This window comes from Xyrauchen texanus, chromosome 48 (genome assembly GCF_025860055.1).
Source record: "Xyrauchen texanus isolate HMW12.3.18 chromosome 48, RBS_HiC_50CHRs, whole genome shotgun sequence".
NCBI lineage: Eukaryota > Metazoa > Chordata > Actinopteri > Cypriniformes > Catostomidae > Xyrauchen > Xyrauchen texanus.
In genome coordinates, this window is record NC_068323.1 from 19,586,590 (window position 1) to 19,612,053 (window position 25,464).

At 41.4% G+C, this 25,464-nt stretch overlaps 2 protein-coding genes across 2 annotated transcripts in view; one reads left to right on the forward strand and one right to left on the reverse strand.

Annotated features, from left to right (window-relative positions):
- The first annotated feature begins 248 nt into the window (after positions 1-248).
- LOC127640030 (uncharacterized) lies at positions 249-3,470 on the forward strand. The gene is made up of 5 exons (XM_052122404.1): positions 249-340; positions 464-790; positions 991-1,149; positions 2,372-2,487; positions 2,930-3,470. Exons 1-5 carry the CDS (start codon positions 316-318, stop codon positions 3,032-3,034), a joined length of 732 nt encoding a protein of 243 aa, XP_051978364.1. The 5' UTR covers positions 249-315; the 3' UTR covers positions 3,035-3,470.
- Positions 3,471-10,027: 6,557 nt separating this feature from the next.
- The window catches only part of LOC127639679 (semaphorin-3D-like), a 96,855-nt gene continuing 81,418 nt past the window's right edge, over positions 10,028-25,464 (reverse strand). The window contains exons 13-18 of the mRNA XM_052121826.1: positions 24,846-24,934; positions 24,028-24,069; positions 21,988-22,145; positions 21,793-21,857; positions 18,906-19,033; positions 10,028-12,242 (exon numbers count right to left, since the gene is read on the reverse strand). Coding sequence (XP_051977786.1) covers positions 11,832-12,242; positions 18,906-19,033; positions 21,793-21,857; positions 21,988-22,145; positions 24,028-24,069; positions 24,846-24,934 — 893 coding nt within the window. The 3' untranslated portion in view covers positions 10,028-11,831. The remainder of the gene's footprint in view (positions 12,243-18,905; positions 19,034-21,792; positions 21,858-21,987; positions 22,146-24,027; positions 24,070-24,845; positions 24,935-25,464) is intronic.

A 25,464-nucleotide genomic window follows, 5' to 3' on the forward strand; every position in this document is an offset into this window, starting at 1 on the left:
AAGGCACATGAAAACAAAACAAACTGCGGTTGGCTGCTTCACGTGTCAGTCAGGTGGTCATTTAGGTGTTCTCTACCTGTCTAAGCAGGTGGTTCTTAGCCTAAAACATGGACCTTTTGACCTTTTGGTCAACATAAGATTACTTATGAAGTAATGACAGTGATGGTTAAAATGAGTTATGGTCAGAGCCAGCTTGACTTCCTCTGCATTATGTGAGTCAACCATTCCCTCTCTTTGCTCTGCTGCAGTAGGTTTCAGTGCGGTTTAGAGGAACTTAGGTATTGGTACATTCAAGTACTTTGTTACAGCTACAACATGAGGATGATGCAACTTCAGCTCTGTGAGTAGCTTTGTTCAAGTGCTTTGTAAAAATATATTTAATCTATAGCTTATATGGTTTTACAGTTGTTTTGGCAGAATGATGGTTTCAGGAAGATGATTTTTATTTATTTTTATCTTACAGTTCTACTCATATGGTGTCAAGCTGCGGAGACTTTAACTGATCAACTTACAGATTTGGGACAAAATGTGACAATAAACTGTGATCTCAATGAAAATGAGGTTTATTGGTTTGTGTTGAAACTATGTTCTCCTGTTTTGATATTACGTTCGTTCTCAGTTGCAACAACTCCTTTTCACTACAGTGAAAGATTCAGACACAAATATTCAGTGCAAACGAAACATCTTCTTTTTATAAATGACGTCACCACTGATGAGTTAGGAGTTTATTACTGCATGAACACAGAAGCACCTCCAAAATTCGGGAACAGCACAAGACTACGCATTATTGGTAAGTGCCTGTTCAGTGATCAAGTCATAACGTGATCAGTATGATTGATTATTTATATATTGATTATTTATTACTACTTCAGTTTTTAAAGACACATACTGAAGCCTTAATTAATTCCACTCACAGTTGATGTCAATGAATGAATTATACTGACACTAGCAGTACATTCTGTTAGTAATACCTTCATTCTTTCTTTACAGAACCAACTCAACTAACTGAGTTTGATGAATGCCAGAATCATACAGCAAAGATGTATATTCAAAAGAATCAGACAGAAGTCAGATGTATCCAGCAAAACCAGTCACCATGGAAGGCTCTTACCCTCATATCTGCTCTGCTGAATGGCTTTCTGCTCATTGGTGAGTTCTTGTCTTGAGCTTAGACAGTCTTTAATATACAGTAATATACAACAGTTCGTTCCGGTCCTCGAATCTGATTGGACGAGAGACGTTCCATGAACACTGATGGTCTGACAACATCAGCACTCCGATGCTTCACTGTGTGTGTTTCACTCCGCTTGTGTTGTGCCATTCTAAACTGAAGTGTAAGAGCATATGTGTTAAGAGCTACTGTTTGTCTTTTTTGACATTACATATGTTAGCCAGCAGGTAGTGGCAAAAGATCATTTTTGTGTGTAATATGAGACAGTTAGGTGACGTGAAGTGAATCTGTGTCAGCCAGTGTCACATAAAACAGCTCTTTGTGATCACTTGGATTACTACTACAGCTAAGAAATAGCTGTAAACGGCTTTAAGCGAACAACTTTACAGCTCTACGCAGCTGAGAGACACAACAGACTGATTAATTGCACAATGGGTGCTGTTTAAAATGGCAGAGGACATTGCGGTTTCTATAGTGATCGACACTTGCGCACCGGTTACTGCGAAATAGGGCAAAATACCCCCGCCTGGATGCTACAATTCCACTGAGAAAGCTGATCTTCAGAAAGCTGACAGCATCTCTGCTTAGGTGTTGCAACAAGTGATTGCACACGCTCTCTCTCTCTCTCTCTCTCTCTCTCTCTCTCTCTCTCTCACACACACACACACACACACACACACACCTGTACACACACACCCATACTTGTTTATCCAATAACTTGTTAGAAACAGCACAAGCCTTGATACTGTTTCTGAAGTGACATTTTTGAATTACTAACGGAGGCTTGGACACATCATTTGTTTTGAATCAGCAAGGTCAGATTCTGATCCATCGCGTAAGAAAGTAGTTCCATGCACAAATGCGTTTTTATGACCATACTCCGTTTTTCCTAATTTTTAAAAATGTACTTGTTCATTGAACTGTTGTATATAAGAATATTTTTACAGATAATTAAGCAATATCACACTCGCAATCGTGCTATATGGCCCTAAATTAGCACTAATGTGCTTACCTATGACAATCGGCCTAAGACAATCACAGCAATGCTGATGTATGGCCATATAACACTATTGCTTGTGTGATATTGCTTAAATATCTGTAAAAATATGAATATGATTCTCCTGCCTGTAGGTGAAGTTGTTGTTGGAATTAAATATTTAAAACAGTATGTTAAGTTGTGTCTATTTGTTCCATTCTTAGGACTATTAAAGGCTTTTGCAGTTGGAAATAAAAGATCTGCAGAACACTCGCAACAACTTCACAATACTGATCTACAGCAAACACAAGATATGCGCCAAATCATTAATCAATCTCAGGTAAATTATATGAAACAATAATTAATACAGTTTGTAAATTCCATCCATTAATCCATCAATAAACGTATCATTCAATCCATCATTTCATCCATCCATCCATCCTTTCACTCTTTAATCATCAATAAACATATCATTCAGTCCATCATTTCATCCATCCATCCATTCATCCATCTATCATCCATCCATCCATCAATCAATTTATCATTCAATCCATAATTTAATTGATCCATCCATCCATCTTTTCATTCTTTCATCCATCCAAACTTTCACTGTTTCATCCATCCATCCATCCATCCATCCATCCATCCATCCATCCATCCATCCATCCATCCATCCATCCATCCATCCATCCATCCATCCATCCAATAATATTGTTGATCCTGTTGGTTCAGGCACAACTGCATCATAAATGCTAAAAATGGTTTCCCCATTGCTCTTTCAGTATGCTGAGGTGGACTTTACAAAGCTGCCTAAAAATATCCTGCCTTTCCAAGCCAACAGCACCTATGCTGCTCTAAAGCTGCAAACATCTCAAACCGAAGTGTAATGTTCAACTGATGAAGTTAAACTGACCTCAGTGTCTTAAAGAACAAACAACTGAAACTTTGTGACTCTCCGAGAGCATATGCTTACAAGTGGGTGAGAGGTGAGCACTGCGGTGTGGTTTGGCTTGCTTGAGGTGTTGTTACAAACAAACAAAAAAGTATCCCTTTTGACAAATACAAAAAAAAGTGTTGCATGAGAGGGATTCAACTTGAACACAGAGAAGAGTTTTATTCTTTGACTTTTGTGTTGTTAGCAGTGCTCTTGTTGTTTGTGTTGTGCCATTTTATAAAGTATTTAAGGGATAGTTGAAGGTTAATAAAAAGAAAATTCTGACATCATATACTAGCCCTCAACTTTCTTTCTTCAGATGGACACAAAAGGAGATTGAAGGTTCACCATACACAACTTGAGATCACAGTCTCAGTCACCATACACATTCATTGCAGCTCTTTTCAATACAATGTAAGTGAATGTGACTAAGGCTGATTTTCATCATTTTCATTTTTTGGTTAAAAAAGGATAGTTCACCCAAAAATGAAAAGTCTCTCATAATTTACTATCCCTCATCTCATCTCACATGTGTATGACTTTTTTATTTTCTTCTGCTTAACACAAATAATGATTATTAGAAGAATATCTCAGCTCTTTGATCCTCACAATGCAAGTAAATGGTGACCAGAAGGTCCAAAAAGGACATATAGGCAGCATAAATTGTAACACTTTATAATAAGTACACAGTATAAAGTATTTGTAAAGCATTAGTTTATTATTAATTGACCCTAACCCTAACCTGACCTTTGCGATCGGATCATCCAAAAAGCATCTTATTACAAGCTGTAAAGAGGGTCTAAAATGATTGCAGTCAGAGCTAGGGAATGCTGTAGAATGACTTCCGGCTGAAGCCCCACCCACATTTGTTTCCCCAGTAGGACCCCCAGGAAAAAGGTGGATTGTAAGGAAATTTACATTAATGATGTTTAAGAGGCTCTGAATTGTCAAAATATCATTTAAAGTAAATAATATCATGTTACATGCTCTTTCCTAGTTTATTTTTTTTTAAATGTTACCGTGGTGACGTGCTGGCTTTTTCTAGAGCCCGCGCATAGACTATAGTGGGATTTTTGGACTTTGCGGGCAGCTGTCCGTCCTATGTGTGTGTTTGTGTCTTTTGGTTTATTAAACTATTATTTATATTGTCAAGCTGGTTCTCGCCTCCTTTCCATTGTTTCCTTAACACTAGTATGTTACTAAAATGGTAAAAAATGCATTGTTTAAATGTAAATCCAATTAATTTCATATTCAGTTTAATTGTTTACTATGAATTAATGCCATGTTCATGTAAAAAACATGATCAAACTGCCTATAAATGAAATTAATAAACAATAATAAATAATTTGCTACAGTAAATATAAACAAATAACAAACTATTTGTATGTAGCTTATTAATGTAGAAACAATAGTTTATAAATGATCAATTGATTGTATACTAATGCTTTACAAATACTTTATACCGTGAAGTTATTATAAATTGTTACCCATGAAAGAAATTAATCCATACAGTCCATTGGTTAAATCCATATCTTCTGAAGCGATATGATAGGTGTGGGTGAGAAACAGATCAATGGTCAATTTTTACTGTTAATCTCCACCTTTGACCAGCCCTAACCAGTAGGTGGTTGAATATGAAAGTGAATGTCACTTCCATGCCAGAATGTAGAAGTAAAAGTGAAAGTGTATATTTGCAATAGAAAATGACTTACAGTATTGATCTGTTTCTGACCCACACCTATCACATTGCTTCAGAAGATATGGATTCATCCACTGGTATCCTATGGATTACTTTTATGCCGCTGATATGTCCTTTTTGGACTTTCTGAGTTCTTGTCACCATTCGGTTGCATTGTATGGACCAACAGAGATTAAATATTGTTCTAAAAATCTATATTTGTGTTCAGCAGGAGAAAGAAATTCATACACTTCTGTAATGGAATGAGGGTGAGAAGATTCATGTTTGGGTGAAATATCCCTTTATCCCAAAATGTTATTTGAGTATTATATTAAGGCCAGAAATAATTAAGTTTATGGAGGAGAGCACTCATTCCAAGACTCTGCTGTGAATATATGGAGTATATGAGAAGTCTGTTTTGGTAAATGTACATTTAAATGAAATCTGGTGTAAAAATGTAATCTTATAAGAAGTCATATTTTAGTGTGGTTTCAGATCTGGTCATTGAACTGCCAAATAAGTTCAAAAACTGATGTATTACTTTTTAGGGAATGACTCACTGCTGATAAACTGAATTTTTTTAACAAAGTTTCCTGTTGATTTAAAGTGTTGTGAAACACCCCCATTTCTGCACAGGTCTGTTATAACCATCACTGTGTGAAATGCACAAAGAGGTGTAAAATTGTGTTGAAATGAAAATGTGGAGTTGAGAGTAATGTCCAGACACTTTTAGATTGTTAATCTGTGGAGTTACAGCGCAATCACAACTCCCCAAAATGCATGCATCATATGCAAAATAGACAATACAGGCCATATAAAGCATTTACATTTTACAATACAATCTAAAAATGCATGCAGTTCATTTATTATCTGTCATTTAATGCAGGAATAAATCTCAAGCCATTTGCAATAGTACTTGAATCAGTAGTGTTTGGATTTGCTAATTCTGCCTTAGTGGGGTCTTGATCTTCCAGACAAGCATTTTATATTACAACCGTATTAAGATAAAGTGTATTTATTTCATAATATCTATTTAGGTCTATGTAGTTAGGATTAGCATGACTTTAAAGGAGCAATATGTATAATTTACTGTATTAAGGTTTAAAATGATCATAATATGTTATCAGAGGTTTAGAAAACTTGCTAAATTGAAATACTGGCTTTTCCGAAACAATGCTACAGCCGGTATATTCTACTTTGAAATGTCGGTTCTGGGCCGGAATTTCTGTCCGTGTTTTGGCCTTTAATCCCGCCCACTATATTTAGACTCCTCTGGTTGCCAGATATGAAAAAAGTTAGCTGGCAAACACTGCGTGCAGCCAATGAAGCCAGCTATACATCTAGCTAACATCGACAGATATATATAAAAAAAAATCCACATTAGATGGTCTATTATTTGCAAACAATAAAAACATTGCAAATGTATACATTAGCGGATCAACTTACTTTGCTTGTTCCTGTTGCTTCCTCAACCTGGCAACCTGCATGAGCTTCGAGTCTGGGATGGAGGGGGCGGGGGAAAAAATCTCTCCAATATTTTGAATTTGGACTGCAGTACCCATTTTAAACACGTTATGTCAATGTTACATATTGCTCCTTTAATGTTGCTGAAGACACCGCTTACCTGTAGCTGTCCGAAACGGAAAACCGTTGTCCTTATCTAGCAACTTAACATACTTAAACAAAAAATGGAAATGGATGACACTTCACATGATCAGACAGAGAAGTAAGTTTGAAGTTTGGAGCAGAAGAAATAGAAATAATCTTTGTGAAAATTGTTAGCTTCATGCTAAGCTAAAATGCTATTTCTAGCCATTTTACATGCACATGTTACGAGGCACGATCATGTTTTTTTATCAAGAAAATTTACGGTAGATCATAATTTCTTTTTTTCTAGTAATACCTTTGATATTATCATATTCTTGATAATAAGTTTTGTATTGTTTTCCTATAAAAATATCTAAAAATCCTCAAAACAAGATCAATTGGATTCAAATGTATTTTTAACATGTGTATTTTGTCTTAATGTACCGGCAGAGTTTTTATAGTTAAAACAAATAAAAAATACCACTGCTGAAGAAGTAATCCAAAGTACTTAGAATACACTACTGACCTTGAGTGGTCTAACAGAATACATTACAAATTACATTTTTCAGTACTGCTATAGCTCTAATTGCACAACAGTGGTTCAAGTTTGATTAAAGTAACACATAATAGCTAATCAGGATTTGTTTGCACAGCTTTGTCCCTCTATGGCAGAGGGCAACACAGAAAAAAAAGTGTTAAGCAGAAATTACTGAAGTATTCCACTGGCTTTGTCATTTCACAAGCAGTGATCTATGTCTAGCCTAGACCACAGGTTTTACCTTTAACCTAGTACAGAGTTCCCCTTCAGTCACTCACTCGACGTTGTGTCGATTGTACGATGTACGCATATTGAGCAAATTTGAATCCAGTGAGAAAACTACTGGCATTATCACACCTGTGACAGCATTACTAATATCATCACACCTGTGAGGTTTTGCAGGACTAGTGACATATTAAAAGAATAAAGTATGTAAACACTCATTCTCTCCATGTTTATTACTATATTAAAATGATGCCCAAAAAACTAAAAAAAAATTTTGACAGAGTATATCAACTCTCGTGAGCTGTCAGACTTTCATGAGCTCTTTTGGAAAAACAAAACGATAAATGCCCTTCGTATGACACCGTAGTAGCGAGTTCTTGCCCACAAGTTACCATCCGAAGCATCCTCGAATTCAAGGACACATCTGGGTAATTTCCAGCATTCTCAGTACTCGTGTTCTTGAGGATTGGAATGAGTAGCATGATGCTGCAATACCGGAAGCTGCATTTTCAGGACCGCAGTCCTCGGACCACATTTCTAGGACCTTAGGTTTTTAGTGACAACACCAACTACTGAATTAGAGGACCAGTGACCAAATATTTTCTGGCAACATAGAAGATGGACAACAATCAGTGTGTGAGTACCAAATGTGAATACATTTTTATTTGTTTAATATTAAAAAACAACTGTGATGCATTGAATTGGACAGCAAAGTTAACGTTGTGACCGAGAGTTGCTAACTAAAGCCTTAAATGCACTATTATTGAAACCATCATATATTAGCTTATAATAATGTAAAATTAACTGTAAGCATATTAGTTAATGAAACTGTAGTGCGACTGGCAAGCTCCAACTATGTGTGGACTATACGACTATGATAATAAATTCTAGCCAGCACATTAAACTTAAAAATATTATAAAATCATGTCAATATGATGTCTGTCATGACTACTGTCTTCATTTTGAAAGCTTTAATACTCATTGTTTTACCATTTTAATTAAGTTAAAATAATCTTAATATTTGAACTGTGCTGACTGCCAAATCCAAATTTAGTTTAAGGTTTTTAGGAAAAATGAATCTTAAACACCTTATTTAACTATATTTTTAAATAACTAAACCTGACTCCCGCCATGAATATAGCCATAGAAGCTGGCATGACATAAAATATGAAAGGTCAAGTACAAGGCTTAGGCCTAATTTATGTCTATTTATGTTTATGTTTATGAAATGAACTTAAAATGTTTAATTTGACCATTTGGGCTCTCTCTTTTTCAAGAAGCACATAATCCAAGAAGGGAGATCATTGTCCGAACTGAAGAAATGAACCACATGATGCAAGGACTTCCACTGCTCGTTCTGTAGTTCAGCTTTGTTTCACCCAACAAAGTTGAGCAAAGTCAAAACCCATTTAGAGAGCCATTTGAACAGTGCAGTTCTCCATGAAGGTAAAGCTTGCAAACATTCTCTCGGGAAATGCAAATAGAGTTATAATATGTTTATGCATGAATAGCAGCCTGAATGTTATGATCAATTCCATCTGAGCAATGAATCCAAACAACTGCCTTTATGTTTTGTTTTTGGTAACCAGATTCTTTATTCAGATTTTGGGTACTCATAATTTACAATGATGATCAACATAATAATACTACAGTCAATGTTCTTATGTTTTAGGGTATAGCATTCACAGATGCGGATTATATTGCCGACCACAGTGGCATTACCACTGCATCCACTGTCAGTCACTGCTCAATAACATGTTATTCCTATTCAGATTTCTTGCATCTCTCTCTATAATCTTTTTTTTCTCAATTCAGAGGGGCTTTATTGACATGAAAGTTTCAAGAAACAGTGTTCCCAACGCATCAAAATAAATGTTTTCTAAATCTTTTTCAAAATTCCTTCTTTATTTTACTTGATAGGTTAATGCTAATTAGTCACACAGATTGCTCAACTTGCAGCTCTTAGCAACCAAGTTGAATTGCAAGAAAGAAATTAGTATTGGGTGTAATAAACCTTTAAAAATACAAGTAGTTAGTTTTGGTGGAAATACTGCCTTGGTTGCACTTTTTTCAGTCCTCCAAAGTTTGGGTCCTAGAAATGCATCCTAGGACTGTGGTTCTCCAATTCGGTAGGTGTCGCTTTCACAAAAAACCAGGGTCCTATAAATGTGGCCCTGAAAATTCTGCCTCTGGTATTGCAGGAAAATACTATTGATTGGAATTGAACTTTGGCAGTGGATGATTATATAGAACGAGTCCACAAGAACGTCAGAACACAAAAGAATGTACATCAAGATTCACCCATAGACTTACATCAGAGATTTAGCAGAGACAAGCCACTTCTATTAAAATGAATGGGAGAAACTGGAATGCCTGGACTTGCTAGAAAGACTTTGCTTCCATTGACGGAATGTCCAAATAAGCCTGTGAAATGTTCGTGAAATCAAACTCCAACTGTCAAAATAATTCAAAAGTCCACACAAGGCATTTAATCTGCAGTTTTGCACACTGATAAAATCAGTGGGAGATACTGTCAATCAAGGACATTTCATGTTATTTGAATATATTAAAATAAATTATGTCCGCTAATAAAAATAATCTCACTATGCCTTTGTAGAGATCAATGAACCCAGAATAAAGGCTATTCAATTACACATAATGTGGATCATTATAAGGTTTCATAGTTCCTAACAACTTACTGATAGCAAAAATATTTTGTATTAATGTGTTATTTAATAATAATTGTTTAAACTTTGTATGGGAAATGCTGGTCTAGTACTAAGTAGCACACTTGACAAAAGACTACTATAACTTACTACTACAATTTCCATGCAACCACAGTTGGGGGCGCCATTAAAAAAGTGGAATTCTTGCAATGGGAATTCAATAGACACATCCCATAAAGACTTCACAGTAAATATGATCAATACTTTATTGACTTTAATACTATTTCACACACAAATGTATAAAAGAGAATGCTGTACATACAATAAACCAACAAATCTCAGGCACTAAAAATTAAGAAACAAAGTTAAGCTTTAGTACATTTAAGTTGTAATCACAAATGTGTCACTGTCAACAGAACAATACAGCCAACATAAATAAAAACGTATTCAAAAATGTTATCATACATAAAGAGATCATTGCTGGGTTGTAAAAGACTGTAAAATGATGTAAGTGATATGCAAGCACACCATTCAGCATTCAGACCAGATTGTGAACACCAGATGTTAAGGACCAACTATGATGCACAGCTGTCTTCAACATCCTGTCTCTTTAAAAGCGTATTGTTTAAACTCAGATACATAACTAATATATGTGCAATAATGTGTTTTGAACACAAATGAATAAGAGAAGTGTGTTCTCTGCCTAGCTTGAAGAAGCTGTTCATTGACATACAAATAACATACAAACAGTAAAATCTGCTTGTGTTCTTAATAAAAACAGTCTAAAAATTTGATTTCCATTAGGTATACTTTTGGTATAGATGTTGAATACATAAATTCACACAAAAACGTGAATTCAGGTCATATTTCACCCCAAAATCAAATTTTCATAATTTTAAAGAAGCTTATTATTAGGGCAGTCCAGAATTCTGATTTATTGAGACTTTAATGCAAAAACCAATTTGTTTAACAATCAATACACTACAACATGCTGCATCAAAGATTTTACTTCTGTAAATCGAACTGGCAATTTCAACCCACCCTGAACCAATTTCAGATTTAACCATGAAGCAATGCCACAACTTTCCATTCAGCTGTGAAGGAGAAGAACAGGAGGATTCTGGAAGACATTTTAATGTCCAATGAAGATAACTTACAAAGAGTATTGTATGATCTTTGATCTATTTTGTGTTATATTCCCAGATGCATGGACACATTTACATATCAGACAAACTGTACATACTACAGAGTTTATACTGCTAACTTTAGGAAAGTCTGCTACTGTAAATGAATAAATGTAAATGTAACTATTCAGATGGGTTTAATTTGCTGTCATGCCATAAAACCAACATATTACTCAAGAATGTTCTCAGGAAAGAGAAGAAGGGATTGTTCTTGGAGAGGAAGGACACATTGAAGGGTACATCCTGGGTTGCGTAAGTGAGTGGCAAAACAAACTTCCAGTGACCACGGAGGCACCTGCTGTTCTCAGAACATACTGTATGTTCAAGATACATTTGTTGACTGGGGAGAGTGAAAACTCAAAGCAAACCCTTCAGAATCCTAATATACAGAAAAATCAGTAGAAAAAAACATTTTATTAGCCCAACGTGCTGTTTTTTATGACTGGAATCACTTGAGCGTACGTCACATTGCAATTACGGCATCTTAAGTAGGATCTAAGAAGGACTTGAAGGCAGCACTTATAAACAAACAGCAACAGATTAATTATTAGACAGGAAACGTAGGTAAAATCTTATTAGCTGTAAATCTAATGCCACACAGCATGATTTATACCAGCGGCACAGCTACATGCTGAGCAACTGGTTATAATACAGGTAGAGTTCATAGCTAATGGCTAAAACAGGCTAATGCTAACAAGATAACGAAGGCCACAACATAAGACTTTGTTAAAACAAATAAGAAGACTATACTGAGATTTAAAGAAGAAAAACCAAGCTCTTATTGTCTGCAGCCCTTTGTTGTTTTGCTAACAGTAGCTATTGCTAGCTGAAGCTAGTTGAAAAGTAAACATCCAAAAGTCTGTTGTTACACCTCAGTCAAGAGACTCGTAAGGTGGATTTTGTCGGCGAACTCTTGCTTTACGGTTTTCAGACTCTTGTTTCCACTTTAGCGTACGGAGTTTTTGCTGTCGTCGTTTTTCACGGTACCAAAGCTGCTCGCAGTACTCGTCTGCTGTTAGCCCGCTAACTCCCATTAGATGGAGTTCTTTGTAGCTTCGCGGTGAGGCTGCATAATTTCCGGCAGCTCCAGTGTCCAAGGTACGAATGTTCTGCACACTAGGCATGTGGTTCTGGGGGATGACGTTTAGTTTGTAGCGGGCTAATGTGCGGGAGAATGAGTGTTCATAGGATATGCAGAGATACAGGCCAGCGTTAGCAGATGTTAAGCGCTGAAGCAGGAGCCCACGTTGCATGTGGATGAGGTTTTCTTCACCTGGAACCAACTGAAAGACAGAGAAGGTTTTGCATGAGAATAGACGTTAAGGGGTCTGTTTTTTTTTACACTTGAATTCTTGATTCGGATCGGTCAGTTGTGGTTCTCTTACGAGAGGTTCTCTCGTATTGCGTAAGCTAGCTTACGCTACGGGAAAGATTCATCTTTTCTGAGATATTGAAGCCAAAAAATTATCCTTAATTTTGTATCATTTGTCAACCCAGTGCAGCAACTGCAGACCTTGAGCGGGCTAGCTAGCGAGCTCATTGGTTGCTCTGCGGCAACTGCTGCAGCCTATAGACGAACTTGGGCGAACTCGCGTCCAATGAGAGGAGTCTGCGCGCTTACTGCATCAAAGCCCGCCAAAATGGCCGTGGCTAGAGTGCATATAAGCGTAGTTCGTAGGCTGGAACCCTGATTTTCATCTCTTCAGCGAAGCTCTTCGCATCTCTGAACTGGAAGCCGCGTCGCCGTTCGAGGGGCATCTAGCAAGCTTGGACAGCGCTCGAAGAAGCCGGCCGTCTCCGCCACCTTCAGCCATCCTGCGAGCTATGCCATCCAGCAACGTTTTTTAGCGCAAGCTAGTTCTTAACGAACTTCACAAAAGAGTAACGAGCGTCTTTTTTAAGATGCCTCGCACCACTTGCGCTTCATGCCGCGCCCCTCTCAGCGCCGGAGACCGCCACATCATCTGCGCTCTCTGCCTGGGACTGGGGCATGCAGAGCTCGCCCTCGCTGAAGGAGGATGCGACCTCTGCGAGGAGCTTCCGATGTCGACCCTGCGGGCTCGACTCGAAGCGCTCAGAACCGAAGCCGCCGCACCGCCTTCCGTTCCGCCCGGCGCAGGAAAAGCGCCGCTCCCAAAGGCTGCCAGAACCGGTGATAGAAGCGACTGCCTCGCCGAGCCTCTCTCTCGAGCATCGCTCTCACCCTCCCCGCCCCGGGGCCAGCGCAGTTGCTGCCCAGCGGCCGCACTGCTGCCATCTCGGACGAGGCGGAGGATAAGGGCTGTTCCATCATGGCTTCGGACAGCGAGGTGGTCAGGCTCCCACGCCTCCTCCTCGGCCCAGGAATCCAGCAGGATCCGCGCCGGAGTCGAAGGGGAACTAACACGCCTCCTCACACAGGCCGTCGACCGCCTCGGGCTCGAGTGGTCACCGCCCCCTGAGCAGGCTCCCAACAGACTCGACGGCTGCTTTCTTCAGAGCCGTTGCCGCGCAACACCCGCGGCCCGGGCCGCTCCCTTCCTGCCGGAACTCCACACTGAGCTTGCAAAGTCGTGGAACGCGCCTTTCTCGGCCAGGATCTAAGAAGCGCGACGGACCTCGCCCTTCGCGCCACCAAAGCTGCAGCCAAGCTCTAGGGAAGTGCATGGCCTCGCTGACTGTGACCGAGAGACACCTGTGGCTAACGCTAGCCGACATGGGAGAAGCAGAGCGCTCCACGTTCCTCAACGCACCGCTCTCTCCGACCGGTCTCTTCGGCCCCGCGGTGAGTGGCATTGTTGACCGCTTTTCAGAAGTCCAGAAAGCCACCCAAGCCATGAACCTCTTCCTGCCGTGTCGCGCTAGCTCCTCTGCAGGCCGCCCACGTGACCAGCCTCCTGCACGAGCCTCTTCACAGCGCCCAGCTCAACAAAGTCAGACTTCTCAGCGTCGACAGGGCAGCCGCCCTCGATCGCGCTCAGACAGCCGCCGCAGACCGCCGCCCCCCCCGCGGGCCTCGGTCTAAGGTTGCGCTGAAACCTGAGCAACCAAAGTCCTCCTAGCCTTGTTGAAAAAAAAACGACGGCTCAGTCCGCCGCGGCCGGACCACCGTCAAAGCCTTATGTGTAGAAAATGTGCCCACAATCCAGTGTTCACCCCTACACACAAGCATTACACTTCCCGTGTTCCTATCAGAGCCCACTCACATAAAGCGGACACAGCCCGCTCGAGTGTTAGAGTCAAAAAAACGCGCCCACGAATCCGTGCGCGACCCCCTTCTCTGGCTGCTCTGTCACACGACCAGCCTTATGTGTAGAAAATGTGCCCACAATCCAGTGTTCACCTCTACACACAAGCATTACACTTCCGTGTCCGATCAGAGCCCACTCACATAAAGCGGACACAAACCGCTCGAGTGTTAGAGTCAATAAGCGCGCTCACGAATACGTCGTGCGCGCCCATTCTCTGCCCGCTCTGTCACACGGCCAGCAAACACTTCTCTGTATGTAAGTCCCGTGCCCGTGACTATGCTCGCGCATCACTTAACAGATGTGACTCTTTCCCCATTCACCTCAATCGGAAGTCACTCACAGAACAGCCTGTCCCTGCTGTCTGTGAGCAGTCATGCATAAGCACAGTAAGCACGCTCACACATTCTGTTCAGCTGCTGTGTGCGGCAATCAGGGCGATTTGGCCATTCACCCTCTAGCGTTACGCTTCAAAGCGTGGGAAGCTATCCCAGGGATATCCAAATGGGTGTTAAGCACAATAAAACAGGGCTATTTGCTACAGTTCGATCGCCGCCCTCCCGCTTCAGAGCTGGCTCGAAACTATTGTGAACACGGAAGCAGCCTGCATGCTTCGTTCAGAAATAGCAAACCTTCTGTGCAAAGGGCCATAGAGAAGTGCCGCCTTAGCTGAGCGAGTCGGGGTTTTACAGCCGTTATTTTCTTGTTCCCAAGAAAGACGGCGGCCTCAGACCAATATTAGATCTCAGGGGTTTGAACAAGGTGCTTGCAAAAGACCGTTCAAAATGCTTACAATCAGGAAACTCCTCGCGCATACGCGCCAGGGGACTGGTTTATCTCTCTCGATCTGAAAGATGCCTACTTTCAGATTCAGATAAATCCCGTCACAGGCCATTCTTGAGATTAGCCTCGACGGCCAGGTTTATCAATACACTGTCCTTCCGTTCGGCCTGTCTTTAGCACCCGTACTTTCACGAAGTGCATGGATGCGGCGCTCGCACCCCTCGCGAGTCAGGGCTTGCGAATTCTGAACTATTTGGACGACTGGCTGATTATGGCACAGTCACATACGGAGCTTCTGTCTCACAGAACAGTACTCCTCAGCCATCTGAACAGTTTGGGTCTTGCAGTCAATTGGACCAAGAGCTCACTACAGCCCAGTCAGGCAATTTCCTTCCTTAGAATAGAACTAGACTCCGTGGCTATGACGGCTCGCTTATCTACACAGCACGTGCGCCGTGTTCAGCGACTAGCCGCATCCTTTCAGATGAACAGCCTCACGCCTCTGAAAAAATTTCAGAGAGTGCTAGGTTACATGGCCTCAGCCGCAGCAGTACTTCAGCTGGGTTTACTGCGCATGCGCCCGCTTCAGCATTGGCTAAACACCCGCGCGTCTCGCCAGGCTTGGGCCACAGGCCGCCAGCCGATCAAGGTGACTCAGACCTGTATTTCAGCTCTGCAGCCCTGGACAGTGGCCGAATGGTATCAGCGGGGAGTGACGATGGGAGCTATATCTCGCCGAAAAGTCATCTCGACAGACGCGTCCAACATGGGTTGGGGCGCGGTTTTTGGCCTATGGTCAGTTCAGGAAAAGCTCCTTCACATAAATTGTCTGGAAATGATAGCGGTCGAGTACGCGCTTGTGCACTTTCTCCCGGTCATTCAGGGTCACCCCGTCCTGGTCCGTTCGGACAACAGATCTGTGGTATCCTACCTAAACCGTCAGGGCGGTGTCAGATCCAGGAACCTCTTCCATCTGACGAAACGCATACTGAGTTGGTCCCAGTGCCACCTGCGCTCGCTGAGGGCGACGCACGTGCCAGGCCACCTGAGCGGCGGCCCAGACAGACTGTCCAGAGACAATATTCCTCCAGGGGAATGGTCCCTGCACACTCAAACAGTCCAGAAGTTATTGCGCATATTCGGCAGAGCAGAGATAGACCTCTTTGCGTCAGAAGAGAACTCTCACTGCCCAATATTTTTCTCGAAAGCAAGGGCGCGCTGGCCCAGGACTGGCCCAACCGCCCGCTTTAAGCCTTCCCTCCCGTCTCGCTATTGCCACAGGTAATGCAGAGGATCAGGAAACGCGTCACTCGGTGCTCCTCATAGCCCCGCGTTGGGAGAATCAGACATGGTTCCCGGAGCTTACGCAGCTGTCACTGACAGCGCCGTGGCCCATCCCAGTGAGAGCAGATCTCCTCTCTCAAGCTCGCGGCACGATCTGGCATCCCCACCCAGAGCTGGGGCTGCATGCGTGGGTGATCAACGACTACCCGTCGCTCTGCCAGAAGGGGTAATAAACACCATCATACACACTAGAGCCCCTTCCACGAGAAGACTCTATGCATCAAAATGGTCTGTGTTTTCAAAATGGTGCACCGACAGAGACCTGGACCCACGGACATGTGGGGTGTCGTCGCTGCTCGTGTTTTTACAAGAGCTGCTGGGTAAGGGCAGATCCCCATCCACGCTCAAAGTGTATGTGGCGGCCGTCACGGCGTTCGCTGAACCCCTGCACGGCCAGTCACTGGGAAAAAACGAGCTGGTCATCCGCTTCCTCAAGGGAGCTAGAAGGCTGAACCCCAGCGCCCCCATCGGTTCCTATCTGGGATCTTTCTATAGTTCTCGAAACTATGAAAGCCCCCCTTTCGAACCGCTTCAATCCGTGGATTTGAAATACCTTTCACTCAAAACCGTTTTTCTGACTGCCCTGTCATCAGTCAAACGTGTGGGAGACCTTCACGCGCTGTCTGTCAGCGCTGCGTGTCTTGAGTTTGGACCAAGTGACTCCAAGGTCATTTTAAAGCCTAGACACGGCTATGTTCCCAAGGTGATCGGTACTCTTTTCAGAGCACAGGTCATTTCCCTATCGGCGCTGCCAGCATCCGATAGCGAACACGACGCCAATCTCCTTTGCCCAGTCAGAGCACTGAGATTGTATACTGCGCGCTCCGCCTCTTTCAGGCGCTCTGAGCAGCTTTTCGTTTCGTTCGAGGGCGCACCAAAGGTCTCGCCGCCTCGAAACAGACACTGTCTAGATGGATAGTGGGCGCTATTGCTGCCGCATACGGCGTCAAAAGACCTGCCATGCCCGTTGGGCATTAGGGCTCACTCCACTAGAGGCATGGCCTCATCGTGGGCATGGTCCAGTGGGATTTCCATTCACGACATATGTGTGGCAGCGGGCTGGGCTTCCCCTTCCACCTTTGTCAGATTTTACAATCTGGAAGTGCCCGCCCTGCAGGCAAAACTACTAGCGGTTTAGTACGCTACAGCTCCCCTGGTGAGCTGCACTGATGGGACTTATTCCACACAGACCGGCACCGCGCTCTGTCGATTCCTTCCCACTATGTGCTTATGTATTACACACACACTGGCCCGCACTCTTGCCGGCCAAATATTATTTCCCTACTCACAAGGGCTCCCCGGGTCCCCCACCCCGGGGCTCATGCAATGGATGCTTGGCGCGCACGGCGTTGACAATGGGTTCCCGTAGCGTAAGCTAGCTTACGCAATACGAGAGAACCTCTCATAAGAGAACGAATCGGTTACCTAATGTAACCTCGGTTCTCTCTAGATGAGGGAACGAGTATTGCGTAGCCGGCCGTGCTTTCAGCGCCACGGCGACTTTCGCTTCATTCAATGAAAAGCAGGGTTCCAGCCTACGAACTATGCTTATATGCACTCTAGCCACGCCCATTTTGGCGGGCTTTGATGCAGTAAGCGCGCAGACGCCTCTCATTGGACGCGAGTTCGTCCAAGTTCGTCTATAGGCTGCAGCAGTTGCCGCAGAGCAACCAATGAGCTTGCTAGCTAGCCCGCTCAAGGTCTGCAGTTGCTGCACTGCGTTGACAAATGATACAAAATTAAGGATAATTTTTTGGCTTCAATATCTCAGAAAAGATGAATCTTTCCCGTAGCGTAAGCTAGCTTATGCAATACTCATTCCCTCATCTAGAGAGAACCGAGGTTACGTTAGGTAACCGATTCGTTTTCTGTGGTCAAATATGTTTGTTTGATGAGCACTAAGCTAAAACAATAAGCCACAAGACTGCGTTAACAGTAATTGAACCATGGGCAAGGAGACTCCTAGGTGCGACACAAACTTGAGTGGCCTGAGCACTATGATAAAAACACCAATGTTAATTTACAACAACAGCTCATCCAATCAGAATTTAGAGTCGAAACTATCCAGTTTTTAATGTTTAAGTGATTTCAGGCCGGTCATCCGGGTATTGCCAGTCATCTTTCCTTTTTCTCGTATCGCTCTGCCATCTCTACATGTAAGCTTATAAAATAATATATAATATATAACTCATATGTATAATAATAACTCAAATCAATGTTTCATGTCCATTTATTTCTTTATTTGGCAAGTAGTCCTGTAAAAAGCCGCAAAATGAGCAGTCACACGAATTCCACTGTTTCTGGAGACTCTGTGACCTCTTTCTTCTCACATAATAACATAATTTCAGGGCAAATCTAAATTTCACATCCATGTATCTACTTATTTGGTAGGTAGCCATGTAATAAGTGGGATAGTGCACAGTTAGCTGGTCATTATCACAAAGTAAACCCCTTTAGGGTGATACCCTGTCATGACTTATTTTGCAATAACAACCGTCTGACTGTACATCATCCCTTACTTTTCTGTTTATGGCTGCATATTTAACCAGTGGATGTGGTCAAATCTTTGAAATCAACAGGATGTGGATGCACCTGTTTGCTGCTGTGACTGTTATTTGTCTGAATTATCCACTTGATCGTTGCCCGCGGTGAACGTGGAGCACATTCTAGGAAGGTTGTATTCCCCTCCACACCGTATATGGTCTTCAGCTCAGCATGCTCTGAAAATGCGAGAGAAACACAGAGAGACTTTCAAAACCGCATTTGGGAGACAAACAACATAATTGGGAGTCAAAAACCTTCTTACAAAAATCTTTTGTAAGTTGTTCCAGAAGGGGAACAAGTCATTACATTTTGATAAAGAATAATAATAATAATAAAAGATAAAAAGACAATACAACATGCACTGATGAATCATGCACAGTAAGATCAAGAAAATTAATTTAGGAAAAAAATATGGTCATTTTTTACTTAAAACGGTTGTGTATCAAAGTATGCATTTAAAATCCACTTTGAACACTAGAGGGAGTAGTGTGCATTGTATTCCCAGTCTGGGCTTCATCATATTAAATCTGTAGGGCAGGGGTCCCCAAACTACGGCCCGCCCCCACATTTGGACCGGCCCTCTGAACAATGCCATGCAGAGAAATATTTTTACAATTTAATTTTAAATATGTTTTAATCATATCATATTTGTATTTGATAATACATATTGGCTTTCAAAATAAAATTTCCCTTAGTTATAATTATTAAAGTAGCCAAATTATTTGTTAGATTCACCCGGATTAAGGTTCCATCGTGATCCAGCAAGAAAATTTAAAGTGACAACAAAATGGCCAAACGGTTGGGAAAGAGAAAAGTTGACTCAGAATGCAGGGTATTTAACCAAAAGTGGACAAGTGATTATTTTTTTGTTCAATGCAAAGAAATGGCTGTTTGCCTCATCTGTCAAGAAACAGTCTCCGTGTTCAAAGAATACAATCTGCGCCGACACTATGAAACCCGCCACAGAGACAAGTATGCGAGTTTACAAGGCCAAATGAGAGCAGACAAAGTGTCGAAGCTAAAAAGTGGACTATCTGCTCAGCAAAATACGTTTGTACGGCAAACCCAGTTGAACCAGTCATCCATTCGAGCTAGCTTTCAGGTAGCTAAACTGGTTGTAACCTGCGGTAGGCCATTCAGTGATGGTGAGTTCATAAAGAAATGTATGAATGCTGTTGCGGAGGAGGTGTGCCCCGATAAGAAAGACGTCTTAAATGCGGTGAGTCTGTCCGCAAGTACAATCACCAGACGAATTGAAGAAATGGGGTATAATGTATATGCCCAGCTGAAGGAAAAAGTGAAAGAATTAGATTTTTTTGCATTAGCGCTGGATGAAAGTAATGACGTGCAGGACACGGCACAGCTGCTCATTTTTCTTCGTGGAGTTAGCTCAAACTTTGAAGTGTCCGAGGAGCTGGCAGCCCTAAAAAGTCTCAAAGGTACTACGACAGGGGAGGATATTTTTGGTAAAGTGTGCCAAACAATAGAAGAGTTGGATCTAGACTGGTCTAAGCTGGCCAGCATCACGACTGACGGAGCTCCTAGTATGGTTGGCGCGTCAAGGGGACTGATAGGACGCATGAATAGAGAAATGGAGGAAAGAGGTCTCATGCCCCTTTACAAGTACACTGCCTAATTCACCAGCAAGCACTGTGCTGCAAAGTTCTGAAGTGGGAATCGATTATGAAAGTGGTGGTGTCATGTATAAACTTCATCAGAGCAAACAGACTTAAACACAGGCAGTTCCAAGTCTTTCTGTCCGAGCTAGAGTCTTCTCACGGAGATGTGCTTTACCACACAGAAGTCCGATGGTTAAGCCGGGGCAGAGTTTTGAGGCGTTTTTACGAGCTGCTACCCGAAATCAATGTTTTTCTTCTGACAAAGGGCAAAACTGTCCCAGAACTGATCGACACAAAATGGAAATGGGACCTCGCATTTTTAACAGATGTGACAGAAATGTTGAATGGCCTCAACGTGCAGCTCCAAGGCAAGGGGAAACTAATATGTGACATGTATTCCCACATAAAAGCATTTGAGGTGAAACTAGCACTGCTTGTGGGACAAGTGCAAAAGCAAGACTTCACCCATCTCCCTGTTACCCAAAGCCTCTCAGCTGAGAATCCAGAGGTCCCATTCCCAGCTGAAAAGTCAGTGGAAGCGCTGGAAATGCTGAAGGCGGAGTTTGATGTGCGATTCCGTGAGCTACATGTCCACGCTAAAGAAATCCGCCTTTTTCAGAACCCTTTTGCTGCTGACATTGACGAAGCCCTGCCTTCTTATCAGTTTGAGTTGGCTGAGTTACAGAACTGTGATGTTCTGAAAGACGCGTTTAAGCCCAACAGTCTCATTCTATACTGCCCTCCCTAACGAGACCTACCCAAACATCAGAAGGAATGCAATGAAGATGTCCACACTTTTTGGCAGCACGTATATCTGTGAGCAAACCTTTTCATGCATGAAACTGATGAAAAATCCGATGAGATCAAGACTCACTGATGAACATTTGCATCAGTCTTTGAGACTGGCTGTGACAGGAATGGAACCTGACATTGGACTTCTCACCAGCCAGAAACAAGCCCATAGTTCACACTGATTAGCCTAATACGCGAGTAAGTAAATAATTTGATTTCAATAGCAATGAATATGAAAAAATGTCATTACGATAGTAATAATGCTCTTTTAATAGGCTATATATCACTTGATATGTATGGTGCATAAATAATAAATTAATCTAGCATTAGGAGGCATAATACTGTAAATCCATTTAAAATCATAATAAAATCTCCACAATAAATCACTCCGGCCCATGCCATTTTCTGTTAGACTACGGCCCTCCATTATAGAAAGGAAAAATGATGTGGCCCTCATAGAAAAAAGTTTGGGGACCCCTGCTGTAGGGGAAGAGCAGTGAGGTAAATAACAAGTGGTTAATTACCATCTCTCATGTCCTGACACTGGCTCCAGGGGTCTCCATACCTCACATCCTGTCTACGGGCACGCCTACAATGTACAAGAGGATGTTACCCGTCTGCAAACACATCCTCAGACACATTATTTGACAATGTGAGAAATGATGTAACACACACTTTTGCATTGAGTTGCTGAATGTGTTTCAATTAGGAGGCTGTACCTTTTGTTGCTAGGGAAGTAGTTAGTACAGGATGAGCCATCCCAGGCACAATATGGGTCACGAGCTAGACAGCAATCTTCACATGCTTTACCGTACAGCTCACACCTCTGTACAGGTAACTGGACGACACCCTCATTGCTGCTTACGAACAACACTTGCTGGGAAAAAAATAAGAAATTCAGTAATTCAGCAATCTGGAGGGTTTAAAAGCAGAAATGTGAAATATTGTATAGTGCTTCTGTACAAAAATGTGGGTTATTTGAGCTGTAAAACTCTCTAAATTGTCCTTTTAATGGTGGGATTTCTATTACAGGTAGATGAACAGCTAGTTATGTGTTACCAATATAATTCCTGTTGATGGAATTTACTCCATATAACTGTCACGCCCCATGTGTCAATGCACATGCTTTTACATGGTCATGACTTGAGTTGAAAGATTAGATATAACTGCACAGACAGAGCAATTTTATTATGTCTCATGGGTAGACATTTATTATATAATTATATTATATATTTAACCTAAAAATATTTTAAAGAAACAAATGAGAAAGTGTATTTTGCATATAGAAAATGAAGCTGATTTTTTACAATGTGACATTTCATGACAGTTATGCACATTTCATCCCCCAATTCTCATGACTGCAATTTGAAAAAAGATGGTAATGATATTCTCATGATCATAATTCTAATTCTCACAACATGAAAATTGTGATTTTTAGATCATATTAGTACTCCTATGGTACTGCCTTTCATATTTGCTGTTTTTAATTTTAAAAATCATTTTAAAAATACTGTAATACAGTAATAAAATATGTTTCATAATGAGAATCATCATTGAAAACAATTGGAACTTCCGGACACATTAAGGTAAAAATAATTGGGGATAAAATGTACTTAAGTGTCCTGACGAACGAAACAACACAAACGAAAAAGTCTTTCAGGAAGTGTCTCAGCTGTTGACAGCACACGGCTACCACTGGACCTACCAACAGTGAAGGGAAAAGTTAAAAAAATATTAACTACAGAACCATCAAGGAAAAGTGGAAGTGGTTCGACCAAATTGACGTCATCTAAACGAGTGAGCAATGGGAGGGAGAGTGCCCTAGACTTAGCCATGATGGAGGATGGTACGTTTTGTTACGTTAACTCTATACTCTGCTTGAAAGCTTCACTTTATTTAGTTGACCCGCTACTGGAAAGCTTGCTTCTAAAACAATCAGGCCAATTTAACTGTTACACTTGAGTAAAATCACAATGCAACAACTGCTTTATGCAGCACAATGAGCTAGTAGCTATCAGCTAGCGGTCATTTTATTGTTTATTGTTTTGTGTCACGTTTAAGATGATGTCACCACAGTAGAGCGGCACAACTATCAGCCTATAATCCCACCCACTAAACAGCAGTGGAAAAGCAAGCTCAGAAAAGTAAAGCGAGTAGAGACGAGTTGAACCGTAACGTACAGTGGAAAAGTGCCAATAGTGTGTTTGAATATTGCTACATCCACACCCCTAGTTGTCAGTGTAAGTCCAAGCTGACATGAGCAAAAACTTACTAAACTTACTGAGTGCAACTTTAATGGTCCCAAATGTAGGCTTAATTTTCTTTATGGACCTTTGAAAATTTATCATATTTCTATGGTATTGATGTGGAGTTAAATATGACCAGGACGGGTGATTCTCAGAAAGGTTTTGTGAGAATCACCCGGCTATGCGGTGTGTATTTTAACATTTATCCCAGTGCCTTGCCCCAAAGACTTCAATTCTAAGTGGATTTCTATAAACCAAGTTTACAAACTGAATATAGGTCAAAATTACTTTCTGTGGTAATCAACATGTCACCAAATAGCTTAACTTTAATTTAACCCAGAACATTCCATTAATAAATTACATTTTTTTAATAGTTCCATGGAGTGACATGTACATTTAGCCAAACAGTAAACATTTTTCAAAGTATGTTTTTTTCATTTATTATTTTTCATTATTTCTTTCAAAACTGTTTAATGTTTGCTCACCATGGCCACCCATTAAAAAGGCACTTACCCTTTTGATGGACAGTTCCATGCTTAATACTGGGGTTTGAGTCTATAGAATGAAAAAAGAGAGGGGAAAATGTGTCAACACATAAAATGAATCATCTTCTGAACAAAGTGGGGGGAAGACATGCATTGTTGGTTCTAAATAAGAGCAGCTCATCATAACAGGCCCTTGTGAACGTTTTAAAGCTTTCTGCTCCATTGGTTCATTTCTCCTTCATAACACAGGCAGCAAATGGGCCTTGACTCTTAAAATGACTCGCTTTCTCCAAATGGCTGGGGGACGCTGGTGGGCGATGGCTGCTATCATATGTCTCCTGGTAGCTTAAAGGACAATGAGCTTAATCTTAGAATTATTAAACACAGTCTTAGGGTTAGATAGACCTGTACTGTTCTGTGATACACAGAATAATGGTGAAAGTCTCTACAGAAAACATTTTTCTATGACACCTCATTTTAAACTTGATGACTTGCGCTTGGTTAACATTCCTTCTACCTCCAGGGCTAAACAGACATGTTGCTCACTGTCTAAAGCTTTGGATAAATGAGCTGTTCCATTTTTCTTTTCTTTTTTTTTGGACAAACAAAATATTCCTAGTGTAACATTGCCTCTCCTGACCCTGGGATTGTTCACTTCATTGAAGTGCTTCTGGAAATCTGAGAGCAATCTGTTTTGCCTCCTTAGGAGTTATTTCTGTTTGGGAAGTGCTTGACATGGAAACAACAACCAATAAGAGCCCAGGGTCAAGGGTCATACGGTAGTCTAGCAGATGGTATGACAAACTAGCAGAGGAGAGGGAAGACACGGAGATTATAAGGAATTACCTTGAAGACATTCAGCTCCTCCAGAATGATTTCTTCAGTTTCCCAGTTCTCTTTAGGTATGGAGACCATCTTCAATACCTTGCCATCATCTGGAGATACAAAATATATAATAGTGTGGTTTTTGCAGACAATATACATGTATGGACCTCTTAAGCAACATTTGCTTAAGAGGTGCCTTTAGCCCGTTGTACCCAATATATATCTGAACTTGATCACATGGGAAATCATCATGATGTGTCCAAATTTTCATGTACCCAGTAAGCTTTCCCCTGTGGTGCTACTGATAGTTCACAGCACATGTAATCTCTGCAACACAGGTTCTGGTCCCATAGAAACCTGGAAATAATCATGTTCACGTAAACAATTTGGAGATGATTGGAGGTTGCTGTTTTTGCTCTAAAATAAAATGTTTGCTCCTGATGGTTAGGTTTAGGGTAGAGTTTCTCTCATGATTTACTCACCCTCCTGTCATCCCAGATGTGTATGGCTTTCTTTCTTCTGCAGAACAGAAATTATGATGTTTAGAAGAATATCTCAGCTCTGTAGGTATTCACAATCCATGTGAGTGGTGAACAGAACTCAAAAAGTCCAAAAAGGACATATCGGCGGAATTAAAAGT